This window comes from Podarcis vaucheri, assembly GCF_965113315.1.
Source record: "Podarcis vaucheri genome assembly, chromosome: 16".
Classification (NCBI taxonomy): domain Eukaryota; kingdom Metazoa; phylum Chordata; class Lepidosauria; order Squamata; family Lacertidae; genus Podarcis; species Podarcis vaucheri.
This window is the reverse complement of record NC_138754.1, coordinates 41,492,995-41,509,744: the sequence shown is the minus strand read 5'-3', so window position 1 is coordinate 41,509,744 and position 16,750 is coordinate 41,492,995. Positions and strand designations below refer to the sequence as shown.

The 16,750-nt window shown below is 46.4% G+C and overlaps 1 protein-coding gene across 23 annotated transcripts in view; it reads left to right on the top strand.

Moving 5' to 3' along the window:
• Positions 1-16,750, top strand: part of NCOR2 (nuclear receptor corepressor 2) — a 392,573-nt gene that overhangs the window by 218,147 nt on the left and 157,676 nt on the right. For 3 of the 23 annotated variants that reach the window (XM_082203741.1, XM_082203740.1, XM_082203739.1), the window contains exon 1: positions 8,643-8,785. The exons of 17 other annotated variants lie outside the window; for them this stretch is intronic. Coding sequence is in view for 3 of the 6 variants with exons in the window: in XM_082203737.1 (XP_082059863.1) it covers positions 9,548-9,571 (24 nt within the window). In the remaining 3 variants the exon portion in view is untranslated. Of the gene's footprint in view, positions 1-8,642; positions 8,786-9,532; positions 9,572-16,750 lie in introns of those variants that run through there. 3 more of the 23 variants (XM_082203737.1, XM_082203736.1, XM_082203735.1) reach the window with 1 other exon arrangement.

The window sequence follows — 16,750 nt, the reverse complement described above, 5'->3', positions numbered from 1 at the left end:
GTACTGGGGTCCCCAGCCTTGTAAGGCTTTATGTATATTGTGCTGTGTGCAATAAACTCTGTGAGCCTTTCTAGGTTAAAGCCAGCAACTTGAATTGGGCCTGCAACTATTTTGAAAACTGGTGCGCATGTGAACCCTTCATACCATAAAATGAGTAGGTGGGTAGGAGGCAGGGAGGTCAGGGCCCACTAGCACAGGGGTAGAGCACCTGCTTGGCACATGGAAGGGTCAGGCTTGGTCACTGGCATCTCCACTTAAGGAGGTCTCTGTTAGTAGGGCTGGGCAGGACCACTGCCTGTGGCCTTGGAGAGCCTCTGCCGTTAGGAGTAGGCAATATCTGCCTTGGAAAAGGTCCATAGTTCAGTTGGCAGGGCACCTTCCCAGGTTCAGCTCTTTAGCAGATCCATCTGAAGCATCTTCTGTTAGTTACTTTGGACATCTTGTGAAACAGCCCTGATGTTTTTTGCCCAAGCTTTTCGTGTGTTGTAAGTTATGAACCTTTTAATCTTTGAATTCCTGTTTCTATAATCCTGTTTTGTGCTTTTAATGATACTGTTTTATTGCTTTTATGTTATTTTATGTATGCTGCTTAAGGGTAAAGGGACCCCTGACCATTGGGTCCAGTCATGGCCGACCCTGGGGTTGCGGCGCTCATCTCGCTTTATTGGCCTTGGGAGCCGGCGTACAGCTTCCGGGTCATGTGGCCAGCATGACTTAGCCGCTTCTGGCGAATCAGAGCAGCACACAGAAACGCCGTTTATCTTCCCGCTGGAGCGGTACCTATTTATCTACTTGCACTTTGATGTGCTTTCAAACTGCTGGGTTGGCAGGAGAAGGGACCAAACAACGGGAGCTCACCCCGTCACGGGGATTCAAACCGCCGACCTTCTGATCGGCAAGTCCTAGGCTCTGTGGTTTAACCCGCTACTTAGCAGTTTGTAAATATTAAGCAGTTCCAAAATTCTTTCAAATAAACAAACCCCGTCAAACTAGTTTAAGTCAGAGTAGAGTGTTAGCCATGCTCTGGTAACCACTACTTTAGATGTTTGGGTGGGCGTGTGCAGGAGAAAGTGATCTTTCAGGTAACCTGGTCCCAAGTGATGGAGGATTTAAAAATGAAAATCTACCTTTAGATTGGGTTTGGAAACAGACTGGGAACCAGTGTCACGGACAAAGCACTGGTGTGATGTGACGAAAATGCCCAGTCATGGTTAAATATCTTGCCGTTTCTGCACCATTTTTTCAAGAAGCTCAATGCAGGTTATCTGAAGCAGGTGACCACTAGCAAAAGGGCTTTCTTGGTGGCGGCATCCTGGCGATGGCATAGCCTCCCTAGATAGGTCTGCTTGGCACCTTTGTCGTCTTTCTGCAAATAGGCAAAGACTTTTTTCTTCACCCACACTTTAGGACATTTTATGTGTTAAAACAAAAGATCCAGGCTGACATTGCTTGAGTTGTGCATTATTTTATAACCCGAGCTATTAAGTGCTTTTATTTTTCCTTAGAAGCAGCTGAGCAGTTCAGCTATGCTTTGACTCAGCTCTCATTTATTTCAGTGGGGCACATGGAGGAAAACTTTCTGGAAGATCCTGCCACATGTCTAATGGGCTGTGTGTACACGCGCATGCGGCGTGGCGTGGGGCTGCGCAGTTTTGATTTTCCACCTCAATATGCTGGACTGTTTTTGGCTGGCTCTGGGCTAAGAAGGTTGCTAGCTTGCTTTTAAGAATAGCTTCCCCAAAACAGATTTGGTTGGAAAGCAATACCATGTAAGGGAGCAGAGAGACTGAACTTCATGTCACAGCATCACAATGGAGAACGTGGGGAGGGGAAGGAAGACAGAGGGGGAATTACTTTGGAGATGTTTGCAAAACATTATTAAAACTGGTGGCAAAGCAGCATTGTATGAGCCTAGGAAGAGCCCTGCAGAATTGGGTCCAGTGACTTAACTGATCCAGCACAATGCTCTCACAGGGGCCAGCCAGGTGTCTCTTGGAACCCTGCAAGAAGAACATTTACTTATTTATTCCATAAAATTTATATACTACTTGATTTTCAAACATCTCAAAGTGGTTGCTGTTGTTCACTAACAACTAGTGTTCAAAGGCATGCTGCCTTTGACTTGGAGCAAGCATATCGCCACACGATTAGTAGTCTTATCCCCATTTAAAGAACACACACACACACAGCCTTATTGCAGTCCATGCACCCAAAATAGTACAACAGTAGTAAATATCAACAGTTATTAAGCTGTAAAATCGGCCTTGCTAGCCAATAGAGGAGCTTTAGCCTGTAGATAGATACTGATTTCTAATTTTTGCTGCCTCTGAGAGGATTTTGCTACAGACAATGTAATAGTATCAAACTTATCCTCAAGGAGAACCTTGACATTCCAGGTTGTTCTTTTAGTATTGGATTGATTAGCTGTTGTCTCAACTACAATGCAATAAAATGTGTTCCATACATTTAACATCCTGGGAACATGGGCACAGCCTAGCTTGGTATGGACACCAGCCAATCTTCCCCTCAGCATTTCAGAAGGGAAAACATTTAATCTGTCTTTAGAAAACAGATGGTAGTAATTAGATAGTCAAATTCTTAAGGTAGGGAGATAACAGAAAACCCTGTAGGTATTGGGTTCCTGACACAGATGGGCCACAGGTCACATGCGAGCAAGATCACAAATCACTAAAGGCAATATCCCATAACCTCGTGCTTCAGTTTTGAGGGCAGTGTCATACCCAGGTGGGTAAGAGAAGATGATGGAAGACCTATTGAAGAGGCCTTATGTGCCATTGGTTTTTGACCAGGAGCTGATGTACTTCTCATTTATACTCTGGTTTCTCCTCAGATCGTATAAATCTTTCACCATTTAAAGCTATCCAAGTTGTTGACTATTGGTACATTTGTGGTAGTGAATTCTGTGTGCTGTGGAAAGAAGTACTTACTCTTATATGTCCCAAGTCTAGTTGGTTGGGTCTTACCACTCACCAGCACCTTGTTTTGAATCTGTCACTGTTGCATAAGCCAGTCATCTTAAAGTAACATTTAGATGCTTTCAGTGATGTGGGGTGGAAGGTTTTTTAACATGGAAAATTTTCCATTGCTTAATATTTCCTTGGGGAAAAATCCGTTTCCTAAGTTCATTAGTGACAGTGAATGGATGCCATTTGCAAACACAACATCATTGTTGTTGTTGTTTAGTCGTTTAGTCGTGTCCGACTCTTCGTGACCCCCTGGACCAGAGCACGCCAGGCACTTCTGTCTTCCACTGCCTCCCGCAGTTTGGTCAGACTCATGTTGGTAGCTTCGAGAACACTGTCCCACCATCTCATCCTCTGTTGTCCCCTTCTCCTTGCGCCCTCCATCTTTCCCAACATCAGGGTCTTTTCCAGGGAGTATTTTTGTTTACTAAATAAAGATTTTTTTTTTAACTTTGTTTACTAAATACATGTAAAATAAGCATACCAAATTAAATCACCTACTAGGGCATCAGAAAAATTTCCCCATGCAAAGTGAAATTTCCCCCAATTCAAGTTCCTCTGTGCAAATGCTTAGTTCAATTCTCACAGTAGCCAGCCAGACGATTGTGGGAAACCTGCAAGAAAGACATTGGGGAGTAGTGGGGGCAGTGGGCAACAGCTTTCTCTCCAGCTTTCTTGCCCAATTTGTGTAGGGAAATTTTCCAGTTAATAATTTTCTGGAAAACCCACATTACTGTTTGATTTGCAGAATGGAAAAGATGACCCCAGAGGTACAATTAACCTTCCCTGCTATAAATAAGAGGTTTTCCTCAGAGGCTGGGAATCTGCTGAAAACAGCATTCCCTCCGCAGATATCTATTGGGGCATGTGCCCGTGGTGGGAGGGGCCAGATGTAAAGGAGGTGGGGCCAGAGGTTAAAAACAGACACACCCTATTGCTGTCACTTCTTCTGCCACCCCTTTACCTCCCTCCCACCTTGTCACACTCGTGAAATCATGAATTAGAACTCTGGCTTGCCCATCCCTAGTTTAGATGGACCTGCCTATGGTATGACCTGGTGTGCTGGTCCCGGGGGGAGGTTACCGTGGGGCGTGGTCAGAGTCCGGTCCTGGGTCGAGGGTCTGGAGACTGTCCAGCAAGGGCGAAGCAGGGTCCAGAGTAAGAAGCCGGGCGTGGACGGGAACTCTGGAAGAACAGGTCTGGGTCTGGCAGAAACAGGTTGCTCCCGCAACCTGGGGCTGGGCTGACTGGCCTTTATTTCCTCTGAGGCCAGGGGCGGTCCTGGCCCACAGGTGACCCACCTCTCCTGGCCTTAAGGCAAGCACTCCTCCTCAGAGAACTTAGTTCCTTCTGCCTCTCTGCCCTGAGCCTCTGCAGCTCAGGAGAGGCTGGAGGGTTACTGGACCCAGGGGCAGCTTCCCCTTCCCCTGACAGGGCTGGGAGAGGCGCACCTGCAGGCAATGGGCCCTCAATCACCTCTGGAGCCAGAGTGGATGCATCTGGTGTCTGCTCCTGAGGATCCAGCACAGGTGCAGGCCCTTCAGATTCAAGCCCCAGCCCCGGCTCGGCCGGCCCTGGAAGCAGGAACTCCTGTGCAGGCTGGGACTCCTCAGGTTCAGATTCTGAATCAGATTCCCAGGCCATCACACCTGGGAATATTGTAGTTGAGGCTGCTATACAGGATGGGATATTCTTCAGGCTATTGGGTCTTCTTCAGAGGAAATAGTGCCGCAACAAATGCTGTGCTGGATAGGCGGCACCAGTCCTTTAGATTTAGGCAGGCCAGGTGTCAGTACTTGGATTTTTACATATCATATGCCTCTTCTTGCAGAATATGTGTGCAGCACAGCAGTTAGCTGTGCCCCCCTGAGCAATTCCCATGGAAGTACTTGATGCTGCTCATTTATTTATTTGTAACATCTGTACCTAACAGTTCAGCCACCAACTCTCACACAACGGTTTACAGGCAGTTGATTAAAACAAGATGGTCCCTGGCTTATAACCTAAAAGACAAAACACAAGAAGAAAGGGGGATGGAGAGAGAAGAAGGGGGAGAAAAAGCAACCTTGGGCACCAGTTCTTAAAAGTTGAAAGAACAGTTCTTAAAATGACCAGCTGGATTGGAAACAGTTCAAGGGCAGGAGGAGCCTAGTGATGGAGCTGGTTTTCCTGCAATGGAACAGTCCTTCTTCCTACCTCTCCCACTCTTGCAGCTGGAATGGATGCCGGCAATTGAGGCAGAAGGCCCGGTAAAGCTGACCTGCTGGGTTCCTCTGAACACCTCCCTACCTAACATGGCTTCCTGCTGCCTCTTGTATATAATATCCTTTAAAAAAAAAAAAAAAGTAGGGCCCCAGATGACTCTACGTATGCTAGAAGTCGCATTGTCTTCTGCATGCAATGATTAGTAAGGTCCACCAGGAGCACACTCATGATGATGATGATGATGATAATTGTCAGGGAACTGCCATCAACTCAGAGGCGAGAGGTTGAAGGGCAGTTGGGTTACAGGGAGCCTCCAAAGATCGTGAGAAGCAGCAGTTCCTCCGCAGAGAAGCCACACCTCCAGAGGGAAGGGATGCAGGGCTCGGAGGATGCAAGGGAGAGCCACAGCACCGAGCATGAACAAAGTGGGGGGGAGGCAGGTTCCCCTTTGCCCACGCCTTCTCTGCGCAGTAGGTTTAGGCGCAGAGAGGGGAGGCGTAGGATGGGGTTCAGGAGACTACTCTGCTGGGGAAAGTTTAAGAACCGCCCACTCCCAGATTCTGCTAGCGACTGAGCAGACATGGAAAAGAGTCGATTTGCATTGTGAACGTTTTGGACAGATAATAAAGACTTGAAATACCAACGGGGAGTCTTGCCTGTTTGCTCTCGAGCAACCACGCCAGCACTCATCATCATCATCATCATCATCATTTATTATTTATAACCCCCTCCCCCATCTGGCTGGGTTTCCCCAGCCACTCTGGGCGGCTTCCAACAAAACATTAAAATATAATAATTCATCAGATATTAAAAGCTTCCCTAAACAGGGCTGCCTTCAGATGTCTTCTAAAAGTCAAATAGTTGTTTATTTCCTTGACACATAATGGGTGGGTGTTCCACAGGGTGGGCATGACTACTGAGAAGGCCCTCTTCTTGCAGTGAGGGAACCTCCAGAAGGCCCTCGGAGCTGGACCTCAGTGTCAGGGGTGAACGATGGGGCTGGAGATGCTCCTTCTGGACCAAGGCCGTTTAGGGCTTTAAAGGTCAGCACCAACACTTTGAATTGTGCTTGGAAACATACTGGGAGCCAATGAAGGTCTTTCAGGACTGGTGTTAATGTGATCTTGGCGGCCACTCCCAGTCACCAGTCTAGCTGCCGCATTCTGGATTAATTGTAGTTTCTGGGTGACCTTCAAAGGTAGCCCCACATAGAGTGCATTGCAGTAGTCCAAGCAGGAGAAAACTAGAGCATGCACTACTTAGGCGAGACAGTCTGCGGACAGATTGTTCTGTCTGTGTGTGAAGCACTGGTCTCTTTTCACACATTTTAGCTTACTTGCATATTTAATGAGGAAAGAAAAAATATGAAAAAATACAGGAGGGAGAAGGAAAAGCTAATAATAATAATAATAATAATAATAATAATAATAATAATAATAATACCAGTAGTAGAATAATAGCAGACCTCCATCAATTTACATTGCAGATACTGTGGCTTTCAGTGCACAAATCTTAAACATATAAGTTATTATGAGCCCTGCACATATCTATATAGATATCTGCACAAAATTGCTGCCTGTGTGAAATGCGTTCAAATGTAGTCAAATCACGTGCAAAGTCCTTGTGACCAGGGTGCACTGAGAGCTGTGCTTCTTTGCACAAAAGCCCAGTTAAGCTAAAGAATTCAGTGGCAGTGGCCACTGGTTTTAGATGGATTTAAAGGGAGAAATGTTAAAATGAAGGCAAAATAGATCCAGCTACTGTAATGAGCCACGACAGCTCAGTGGAACTCTGAAGACCAAAATGCCCCTGAATATCAGTGGCAGTAGGCAGTGGGGGGCAGGAACAGAGGGCAGAATCCCTGGAGAGGGCTGCACTGCTGCAGGGTTCTGTCCTGGGCCCGGCATTGTTCAGCGTCTTTATAAACAACTTGGATAAAGGAACTGAGAGGATGCGCACCAAATTTGCAGATGACACCAAGCAGCGTGGGCTAGCTAATGCTGCAGAAGGTAAAATTATTATTCAAGAAGACCTTAACAAATTGGAGAACTGGGCCCAAACTAACAAAATGAATTTCAGTAGGGAGAAATGTCAGGTTCTTCACTTAGGCAGGAAGAACCAGCTACACAAATATAAGATGGGGGCACCTGGCTTGCTAGTAGTACACGTGAAAAGGATCTAGGGATCTTCGTAGACCACAAGCTTAACTTGAGTCAGTAATGTGATGCAGCAGCAAAAAATGCAAATGCTATTCTAGACTGCATCAACAGGAAGTATAGTGCCTCTATCAAGGAAAGTAGTAGTACCACTCTATTCTACCTTGGTCAGACATCAGCTGGTGTACTGTGTCCAGTTCTGGGCACCATAATTTAAGAAGGATATTGACAAGCTGGAACATGTGCAGAGGAGGGCAACCAAGATGATCAAGAGTCTGGAAACCAAGCCTTGTGAGGAGTGCTTGAAGGAGCTGGGTATGTTTGGCCTGGAAAAGAGAAGACGGGGAGGAGATATGAAGGTCACCTTCAAATATCTAAAGGGCTGTCACATGGAAGATGGAGCAAGCTTGTTTTCTCTTGCTCTGGAGGGTAGGACCTGAACTAGTGGCTTCAAGTTACATGAAAGGAGATTGAGACTCAACATCAGGAAGAGCTTTCTGGTGGCAAGAACTGTGGAACAGATTCTCTCAGAAGGTGGTGGACTCTCCTTCTTTGGAGGTTTTTAAGCAGAAGGTGGATGGCCATTTGTCATGGATGCTTTAATTGAGGTTCCTTCATTGCAGGGGGCTGGACTGGATGACCCTCAGAGTCCCTTCCAACTCTGCAATTCTGTGATAATGCTGGCCAAGGATCCCTCTAGGAAAACCTGCCCTGGTTGTTGTCCAGGGACATGGCGAAGTGGGCAAATGGCCTGGTGGTTGTTTCTGTCATCAAAGAAGCAATTATGGGAAGCAAAAAACCCAAATAAACAACCCCTATTAGACCCATTTTGTGACTGGAGCAGATCTGTGGTGTGTTTTGATGGAAGGTTATTTTGTCCCAGGAACAAAGCATGTACATATGTTTGATTTTGATCAAAAGCCAGAGCTCCAGAAGTTTAAAAAAGCAGGAGTTGGTTCCTGAGTCACACAGACAAACCAACATCCAAGGGTTTGTTTGTTTGTTTTTTCATTTGTGTGTTACTGGGTAACTGTCTTGAAGAATTACCGTGGCTGCCTGTGTCCTGTCCTGGCAGGGCAACAGAGACGAGGACCTTGGCACCCTCTGAGAGCCTAGGAATCGGAGAGGGGAGGGAGAAATTAGGAGGCAGGCATGCTGCAGGGTTGAGTTTGCCATCCTCAGATATTAATCACTCTCAGGCTGTAGCCAACACTGCAAGCTCCCGGTGACGAGGGCTGTGGTTTTATAGCTCATGACTCATCGGCTCGACTGAGAGCGACCGTGTTATTCCAGTAGATTGCAAAATCATAACAGGAATGCCGTGGCTGGTTTACGGCTCAACTATGCAAATCGCCAGGAAGCCATTTGAGTCGGAGAGCGTAAGGCACGCCGAGCTGGGATGGCCGAGCTGTGAAAAGGCACCGGGGGCACCAGGAGGAGGTGATGGGGGGCTCTCTGGGGCAGCAGGGCTGGAGGCTGAGCACTTCTGCAGGGAGACAGGGGGTTCTCCGGGGGAAGGCAGGGACGTCCGGTGCTCTGGACAGACTTGGCCTGGACCTTGCTGCGAGGGAGCTTTTGGCAGGAGATTTCCACAAAGGCTTGAGGAAAGTCCTCTTTGCCTCAAGAGCCAAATGGGACGTGCTTCTCCCCTCCTCCTTGGCTGGTTCCGGGTGCCAGGCTTTTAAAAAGGGGTCCTTGCCTGTTGTTGGGGAGGGGAGGGGTGTCTTTTGAGCGTCTTGTGTGTGGAAACTTCTCCCAAAAAGACAAAGTCTTCTCTTTCCCCTCCCCAATTGTTCAGCTGCTTCCCGCCAAAACCTCGCAGCCGTGGAAGTTGGTTGGAGCAGGGTGATGAAGAGAGAGGCTGTTGGGGTTTGGGAACTGTGTTCCTCGTACGCTTGGGCCGTGTGGGAAGGAGGGTGCCAGGAACAGGTCCCGAGGAGGGAGAGGGAGAGAGAAGCGTCCGTTCAGAGATTCAGTCTGGCATGGCTAAGGCAGAAAATGTTGCAACCGCCTGTGCTCTGTTTATATGAGCCAGCGTGCTATTCTGAAGATAAGCTATCTGCTGGGTGGTGTTTCCCTGGTGATATGTGTGTGTGCTTGCAATTGTGTAGATGTGGGAACTAAGTGGAGTGTGCAACTAGTTCGGCTCCCCCCCCTACTTTTGTGGGGTGGGGAGAATGCTGGCAGCCTGGGCCGCTCAGGATGCAACTGGAAATTGGGACAAAGGTGAGCAGCTGTTTATAATTAATATGCGGAGGCAGGGAACAGTGCCATCAGCCTCAAGGCCCCAGGGGCCGATCACTAACAGCTGACGAGGCCTGGTGCCTTTGAGCAGTGGCCTGGAAGGAGCACATTTATTTTCATAACACCACAGTATTATTTTGGAGTGCGTGGAGCGCAGGGCGGGGCTTGGAACTGCACCTGTTGAAGCTGATGGGTTTTATTTTTGTTTTGCAGGGCACTAAGGCTGCTTCTGTACAGGCACAAATAGGTCTTAACTTAGGTGGGTGTTGTTGTCCCCAGAACCAAGAGAACCCCAGGAACTGTAGTTTTTCTCAGAGTGTCTGACCTGCCGACTCTCTGTCGGTAATTTGGAGAACTGTAGTCAGCAGGGTGCCTTGCTTGCAGTGACAGACAGAACAAGATTGTTTGGGGGAAAATTTTACACATTTTTACACATTGGGTCTCAAGACAATGTACAAGAAAATTTAAAATGCAAACTCAAAAACACTAGAAATGCAGCACAAGTAAGATGCAGCCAATAATTGATTCATGATTGCCACAGAAATGTGCCAGAGTTGCTTTAGGACAGGGATAGGGAAGCTGTGACCATTCCGGATGTGGTTGGACTCCAAATCCCATGAGTCTCAGCCAGCTAGCTCAGTGGTGAGAGATGATGGGAGTTGTAGTATATCAACTTCTGGAGGGCACCAGGTCACACCCATACACCCGATTTCACAATGTATATAAAACAGGCAGAACAATTATAACAACAGACAAGCATTAAAAGCTGAAAAACAAAACTATAAACTAGGCATGTAGAATGCATAGAGTGGCACTTGGGTTTAAATAGCAAAGCCCAAGTTAGGGCTATCAACAGTATTGGGTTATCAAGTATAGCTCCAGATTTGCCAGAGGTGATGAGGGTTTTCTTGAAAGTGATGGTTCCGCTGTATTATTATAAATATTCTGTTGGGACCCACCCAGGGTGGCTGGGGAAACCCGGCCAGATGGGTGGGGTATATATAAAGAAACAATCATCATCATCATCATCATCATCATCATCATCTGGAGGTGCCTGTCCTTGTTGGTCTCAAATTAGGCATAATATCCTCCATTATAGCTGTATTTCAGAGTGAGTGGTACCAAGTGTCCAGGGTAAGATTTGGGACTGATTTCCATTGAAATTGCATAGTTGCAATTACTATTCGTGCTGCCAATATAAAATATTCTGTAAAAAACAATAGTTTCTTTAATAATAGTTATCATTTCTGGCAAAATTAAATTCCAAAAATCTTGCACCAGCTTACATTCCCACAATAAATGATAATATGTACCAAGTTTATTGCAACCCCTCCAACTATTAGGTGACATAGAGGAAAACATTTTTAACATTTGCAAAGAAGTGTGATGCCATCTGTGGAGTAATTTTAAGGAGTTTTCCCTAAGAAAAATGGGAACAGATTTTAAGGTTGAGTTCTTTTTAACTCAGTCAGATGGGCAGGGTACAAATAGTAAAATTATTATTAGTGTGTAGGACATATTTGCACAGGAATACACTTTTAGCTGCGCCCCGATAACAGGCCATTTCTTAAACAACCATTTGTATAGAGGCTCCATGCTGTTCGGATATTCAAACAACCAGGTGTCCAGAGGGCATTGAACCCTGATAATAATAATAATAATAATAATAATAATAATAATAATAATAATAATAATATATTTATACCCAGCCCATCTGGTTGGGTTCCCCAGCCACTCTGGGCGGCATCCAACAAATATTAAAAATACATTGAAACACCAGTCATTAAAAACTTCCCTAAACAGGGCTGCCTTCAGATGTCTTCTAAAAGTTAGATGGTGGTTTATTTCCTTGACATCTGATGGGAGGGCGTTTCACAGGGTGGGCACCACTACCAAGAAGGCCCTGCAACTTGGTTCCCTGCAACTTGGTTTCTCGCAGTGAGGGAACTGCCAGAAGGCCCTCGGAGCTGGATCTCAGTGTCCCGGCTGAGTGATGGGGGTGAAGACGCTCCTTCAGGTATACTGGGCCGAGGCCATTTAGGGCTTTAAAGGTCAGCACCAACACTTTGAATTGTGCTTGGAAATGTACGGGGAGGCAATGCAGGTCTTTCAAGACTGGGGTTATATGGTCCCTGCTGCCGCTCCCAGTCACCAGTCTAGCTGCCACATTCTGGATTAGTTGTAGCTTCTGGTTCACTTTCAAAGATAGTCCCGCATAGAGCGCATTGCAGTAGTCCAAGCAGGAGATAACCAGAGCATGCACCACTCTGGCGAGACAGTTTGCGGGCAGGTAGGGTCTCAGCCTGCGTACCAGATGGAGCTGGTAGACAGCTGCTCTGGACACAGAATTGATCTGCGCCTCCATGGACAGCGTCCAAAATGACTCCCAGGCTGCGCACCTGGTCCTTCAGGGGCACAGTTACCCCATTCAGGACCAGGGGTCCTGGCCTATGCTGATTGTGCTGCTGCAGATGTTCCATGGCGTTTCTCCTCTCTTCAGTCCTCCCAGCAGTTATTCCTTCTCTGGTTACTGCTATGGATGCAAGACTTGACTGTCTGTCTCCAGGCACTGCAGTCATCAGCAAGGATCCCACAGGGCAGGGTTGATGTTACAAACCTTCCTGTCAAGTTAGCAGACATCTTTGTAAGACAAAGCTGACTGCAGGTCATGCAAAGTCCCATGCATAGCGCTTTGCAGCCCTTGCTGCTCAGCTGCAAATGATGTGATTCAGCCATCAGGAGGTTTCTTCTTCTATTATTATTATTATTATTATTATTATTATTATTATTATGCATTTCTCCCTAAACAAAGCTGAAAGTGACTTTGAAAAAACAGGCACTTAAACAAGGATAAAAACATGAATAAAGTAGCCTGAAATATGCAAATAACATATATTAAAACAGCTCTAGCTCCAACCCACCCTGCTAAAATTAAGATCTAAGATTAAGATCCAAAGGTCTGGGTGAATCAGAATGTTTTTGCCTGTTGCCTAAAAGCAGCTTATGATGGTGCCAGGCTTGTCTCCCTGGGGAGCTCATTCCATCAGTGTGGGGCCACCACTGAAAAGGCTTTTTTGGGCACCTGCAAAGTGCTGTGCATGGGGGCCCTGCTCCTTTGCTCACACAGGTTAGTTTTTAAAACGAGTCAGCTGACATCATTGTGGCGGCAGGGCTTACAAGTGGATGGGGGAGGGAGAGAGAGAGTGATTTGGCCCGGTAGCTGAATCCAGTTCCCCACCACTACCCCATGTGCAAGGGGGAACTTGTGCATTCACCTTTGAATACATACATACCCATATTTAACTGCCATGAGACCTCTGGATATAGAGCAGTATATAAATTCAACAATAATTATAGTAATTACAGGAGTATGCCTTACAGGAGAGTAATGAGCACAGATGTGAATAGCAGGCACAATTGGGGGGCGGCCATTCCTCCTCCATTCTCTTGCTCTCACGAAGGGCATCTGCCTAGTAACTTTGGAGAAACAGAGTGTTGGACTAGTCATGGGTAGCTGACATGGTGCCTTCTTGATGTTGATGGACTCCAGTTCCCATCATCCCCAGTCAGTGTGGCCAGTGGTCAGGGATGATTGTAGTCTGGAGGGCACCATGAACTAGAAGGGTCTTTGGGGTAATCCAGCAAGTGTCCATCTATTTATATAACCCTTTTATTTTGCAAGGAAGTTTTGCAACCTTCACAGTGTTACAGTGGAACTGTCACTGTCATTCCCATTTTAGAAATGGGCACTTCTGGGATTCAACCACCTCCCAGGTCCAAGCCCAGTTAACATTTTATCTCACTGCACTGGGACATTGTGTGCCCTAATAACCTGATAACATCCGTTTGCAGCACAATCACATGGATCAACAATAACAGAAAACCCCATGTGTCACCTTTTGCGGTTGTGTGGATTGCCGTTTCTTGCCTGTAACTGAGCACTGAATTGACATCTTTGTTTTGAACACAACCTTAAAGACAAACTCTGGCATCTAGAGTTCCATTACAGAGGCTTTCCTGGAGGCTGAGTCCAGAGCTGTTTTCAAACCGGACCATCATTCTGGTTTATAGCCAGGGAATTGTGATGGCTCCCTCTGGACCACACTTGATGCAGCCAGCTAGCTGTATTTGGAGTACAGCCTCCCAGTTGCAGTATCTTTGGGGCATGGGAAGATGTTTTGACTGAACATTTGTCTGTATGTTGCTTGCTGCAGGAAGAGGCAGTCCCACAAACTTTAATAGAACGGCAGTGACTGTCACCTGACTAAGCAGCCTCCAGGATTGCCCATTACCTAAGAATTGAGCTACTTTGATTGTTTGTTTGTTTATTAAAATAAGCCAAAGATAAAGAGCAGAAGGAGATGGTGTTACAGGTGGCTGAAAGCAGCATAAGGTCGAACATTTTCACTGAACTTGTTCCAAAACATTACCCCAAAATGCCCATTCCTCCATAAAGCTGTTGGACTGGTTTATATGTATTTTTTCATAGTAAGTTAGTTTCTATGGACCAATTTTTCTCAATTCACTGAGATATAGTATGACAAATTGCCCCCACCCCCATTTTTAGCTGCAACAATCTTAGCAGCTAGTTCTTGATCATTTTCCAGAATAACATCTTTTAGATAACCAAGCAGAAATATTTTAGGTTCCAAGGGTATGTAATATCCTAATATATCAGAGATATTAGCCTGAATAGATTTCCAGAATGTTTCTCTTTGAGAACAATCCTAGAAGATTTGCATGTAATCTGCTTTATTTAATCCATATCTCCAACATTTCTCTGATCCTAATTTATATATTAAATTCAATTTAAGGTGCTAAATATCACTGATAGAGGGTTTTAAAATAGTTCTCCTTTAGGTCTGCTAGAATTATATTGGAATGGAAGTTGTTCCAAATCCATTTCCATTGTTTCTGGTTATTCCTTGATCCAAATCTCACACCCGTTTTCTCATATATGTATTTTGGTCCTGGTCCAAGTTTAACCAAAGGTCATTGAATTCTGCAAGCAGAACTACATTTTCTGCAACAAGCTGTGAGAGATTTGGACAGTACCTTTGCCAGTGTGTTTGATTATGTATAATGTTCTAATGCCCTTCCAGGTTGGAAATCTCAGAGCAAATTAATATAATGTTTGCGGGGCAGAGGGCTGGTGGCGATGAAGCTCCCTGGTGCGATTACTACATAAAGGGGTGTTTGGTGTGCATATGCGGGTGGGGAGTGGCTTAAGAAAAATGTAGAACTGGTACAGAGTTCTGTCCTCTGTGTAATGTGGGGATAGGCCCTACTGGCTGGACCTGGTGGGAGCTCTAGTCCAAAACAGCTGGAGGGCACCTGGTTGGCAAAGGCTGAAGGACTCAATCAAGCCAACTGTGGCAGACTGTTCTTGATAACTGTTCGGTTGCCAGCGGGGGGGGGGGGAGCCCTTTTCTGAATTTAACAGTTCTTTATCTGAGATGATAGCTGGCTCCAAGGTTCTCCCGCTGCTGATCCACCTCCTTCAGTTGTTCAAAGGGAAAGGAGTTAAAGAGTTCAGGAAAACATTAAGCAGAAGTCTGCACTGCTTCCTTATCTAGGCAGAGGATGCTGGTGTTGCTAGTGAGACATAGGTCACATGGGTTGTTAAGGCCTGAAGTGCTCTTTTTGGGGGTGAGGTGAGGGGGGTCCTCTTAGGCAGATGAGCTGATGGTCCTTGCATTCTTGTTCCACCAGCTCTGCAATCCCAGTAGACTATGCTCTGGGATTTCAGGGCACCATCTGGGTTGTGGTATCAGCCTAACTGGACACCCAGACAGCTGACCGAAAGGGCCAATCCCTGTCCACCAGGCCTTATAAATCCCTGGCCTCCCTGCTTGCTCTTCCAGTCTGTGGACGCTGCCTAAGAATTTGACCCTTGCCTGTATTTGACTGTGGATGCTGGTTCTTCTCCTTCTGGTGCATCATGTTCCCAATATTGTGAATGTCGTGGTCGTACCCTTTCACCCTCTTCTCAGAACCTGGCCTTCTGAAGCCTGATGCTGACTCAGGCCAGGTGGCGCATCAGGGGCTGCCATGACCAAGCCTATAGATGCAGCCCTCTCCTGACATACTTGTAGACAGTGTAAGGACCAGCAGAGCATAGTGGTTAAAGTTTTGGACTAGGCCTGGAGAGATCATAGTTGAAAGCTTGTATTCAGCTAACATTTCCTCAGAGTAGACCCATTGAAATTACTGGGCCTAAGTTAATCATGGTGGTTCATTTTAATGAGGCTGCTCTTGAGTGGAAGTTAGTTGAATACACCCAAAGTTCCCACTGAGCCATGAAGGTTGCTGAATGATCTTGGGCCAAGTGTTTCCTCTCAGCCTAAGCTGCCTGATGTGGTTGTCACAGGAGATGGGAGAACCACGTATGCTGCCTTGAGCTTCATGGAGGACATAAGTGCAGTAAATAAACTGAACTCAAAGGGGATTGTGCTCCTTTGCAACCCAGATGCATACCTTTATAAAGTTCCCAGGTTTGATCTCATTTCTGTGAACTCCAAGTTCCTTTTTTGTTTTTGTTCTGAACTGTTTTTCCCCCATTCATCTTCTTTGGGTTGCCTGGATGTGAACAGGAGGTTTCTCCAAAGAACTTGTCCTTTGGTGCAGTGGTCACCAGACCTTTTCCCACATGCAGCACTTGAAATTACTGAAGGTATTTGGGGACAATAATGTTTCTGCCTGTTGCAGCAATTGCAAAGAGGCTGTTTGATTTTTAATTGTATTTTTATTACTTTTTATTGCATTTGATTGTATTACATTTTGCATTCCATATAACTGAAATGGTTGTACAATAAAATAAAGGTAAAGGTACCCCTGCCCGAACGGGCCAGTCTTGACAGACTCTGGGGTTTGTGCGCCCATCTCACATCTATTGGCCGGGGGCCAGCGCTGTCCGAAGACACTTCCGGGTCACGTGGCCAGCGTGACAACGCTGCTCTGGCGAGCCAGAGCCGCACACGGAACGCCGTTTACCTTCCCGCTGGTAAGCGGTACCTATTTATCTACTTGCCCCGGGGGTGCTTTCGAACTGCTAGGTGGGCAGACGCTGGGACCGAGCAGCGGGAGCGCACCCCGCCGCGGGGATTCGAACCGCCGACCTTTCGATCGGCAAGCCCTAGGCGCTGAGGCTTTAGCCCACAG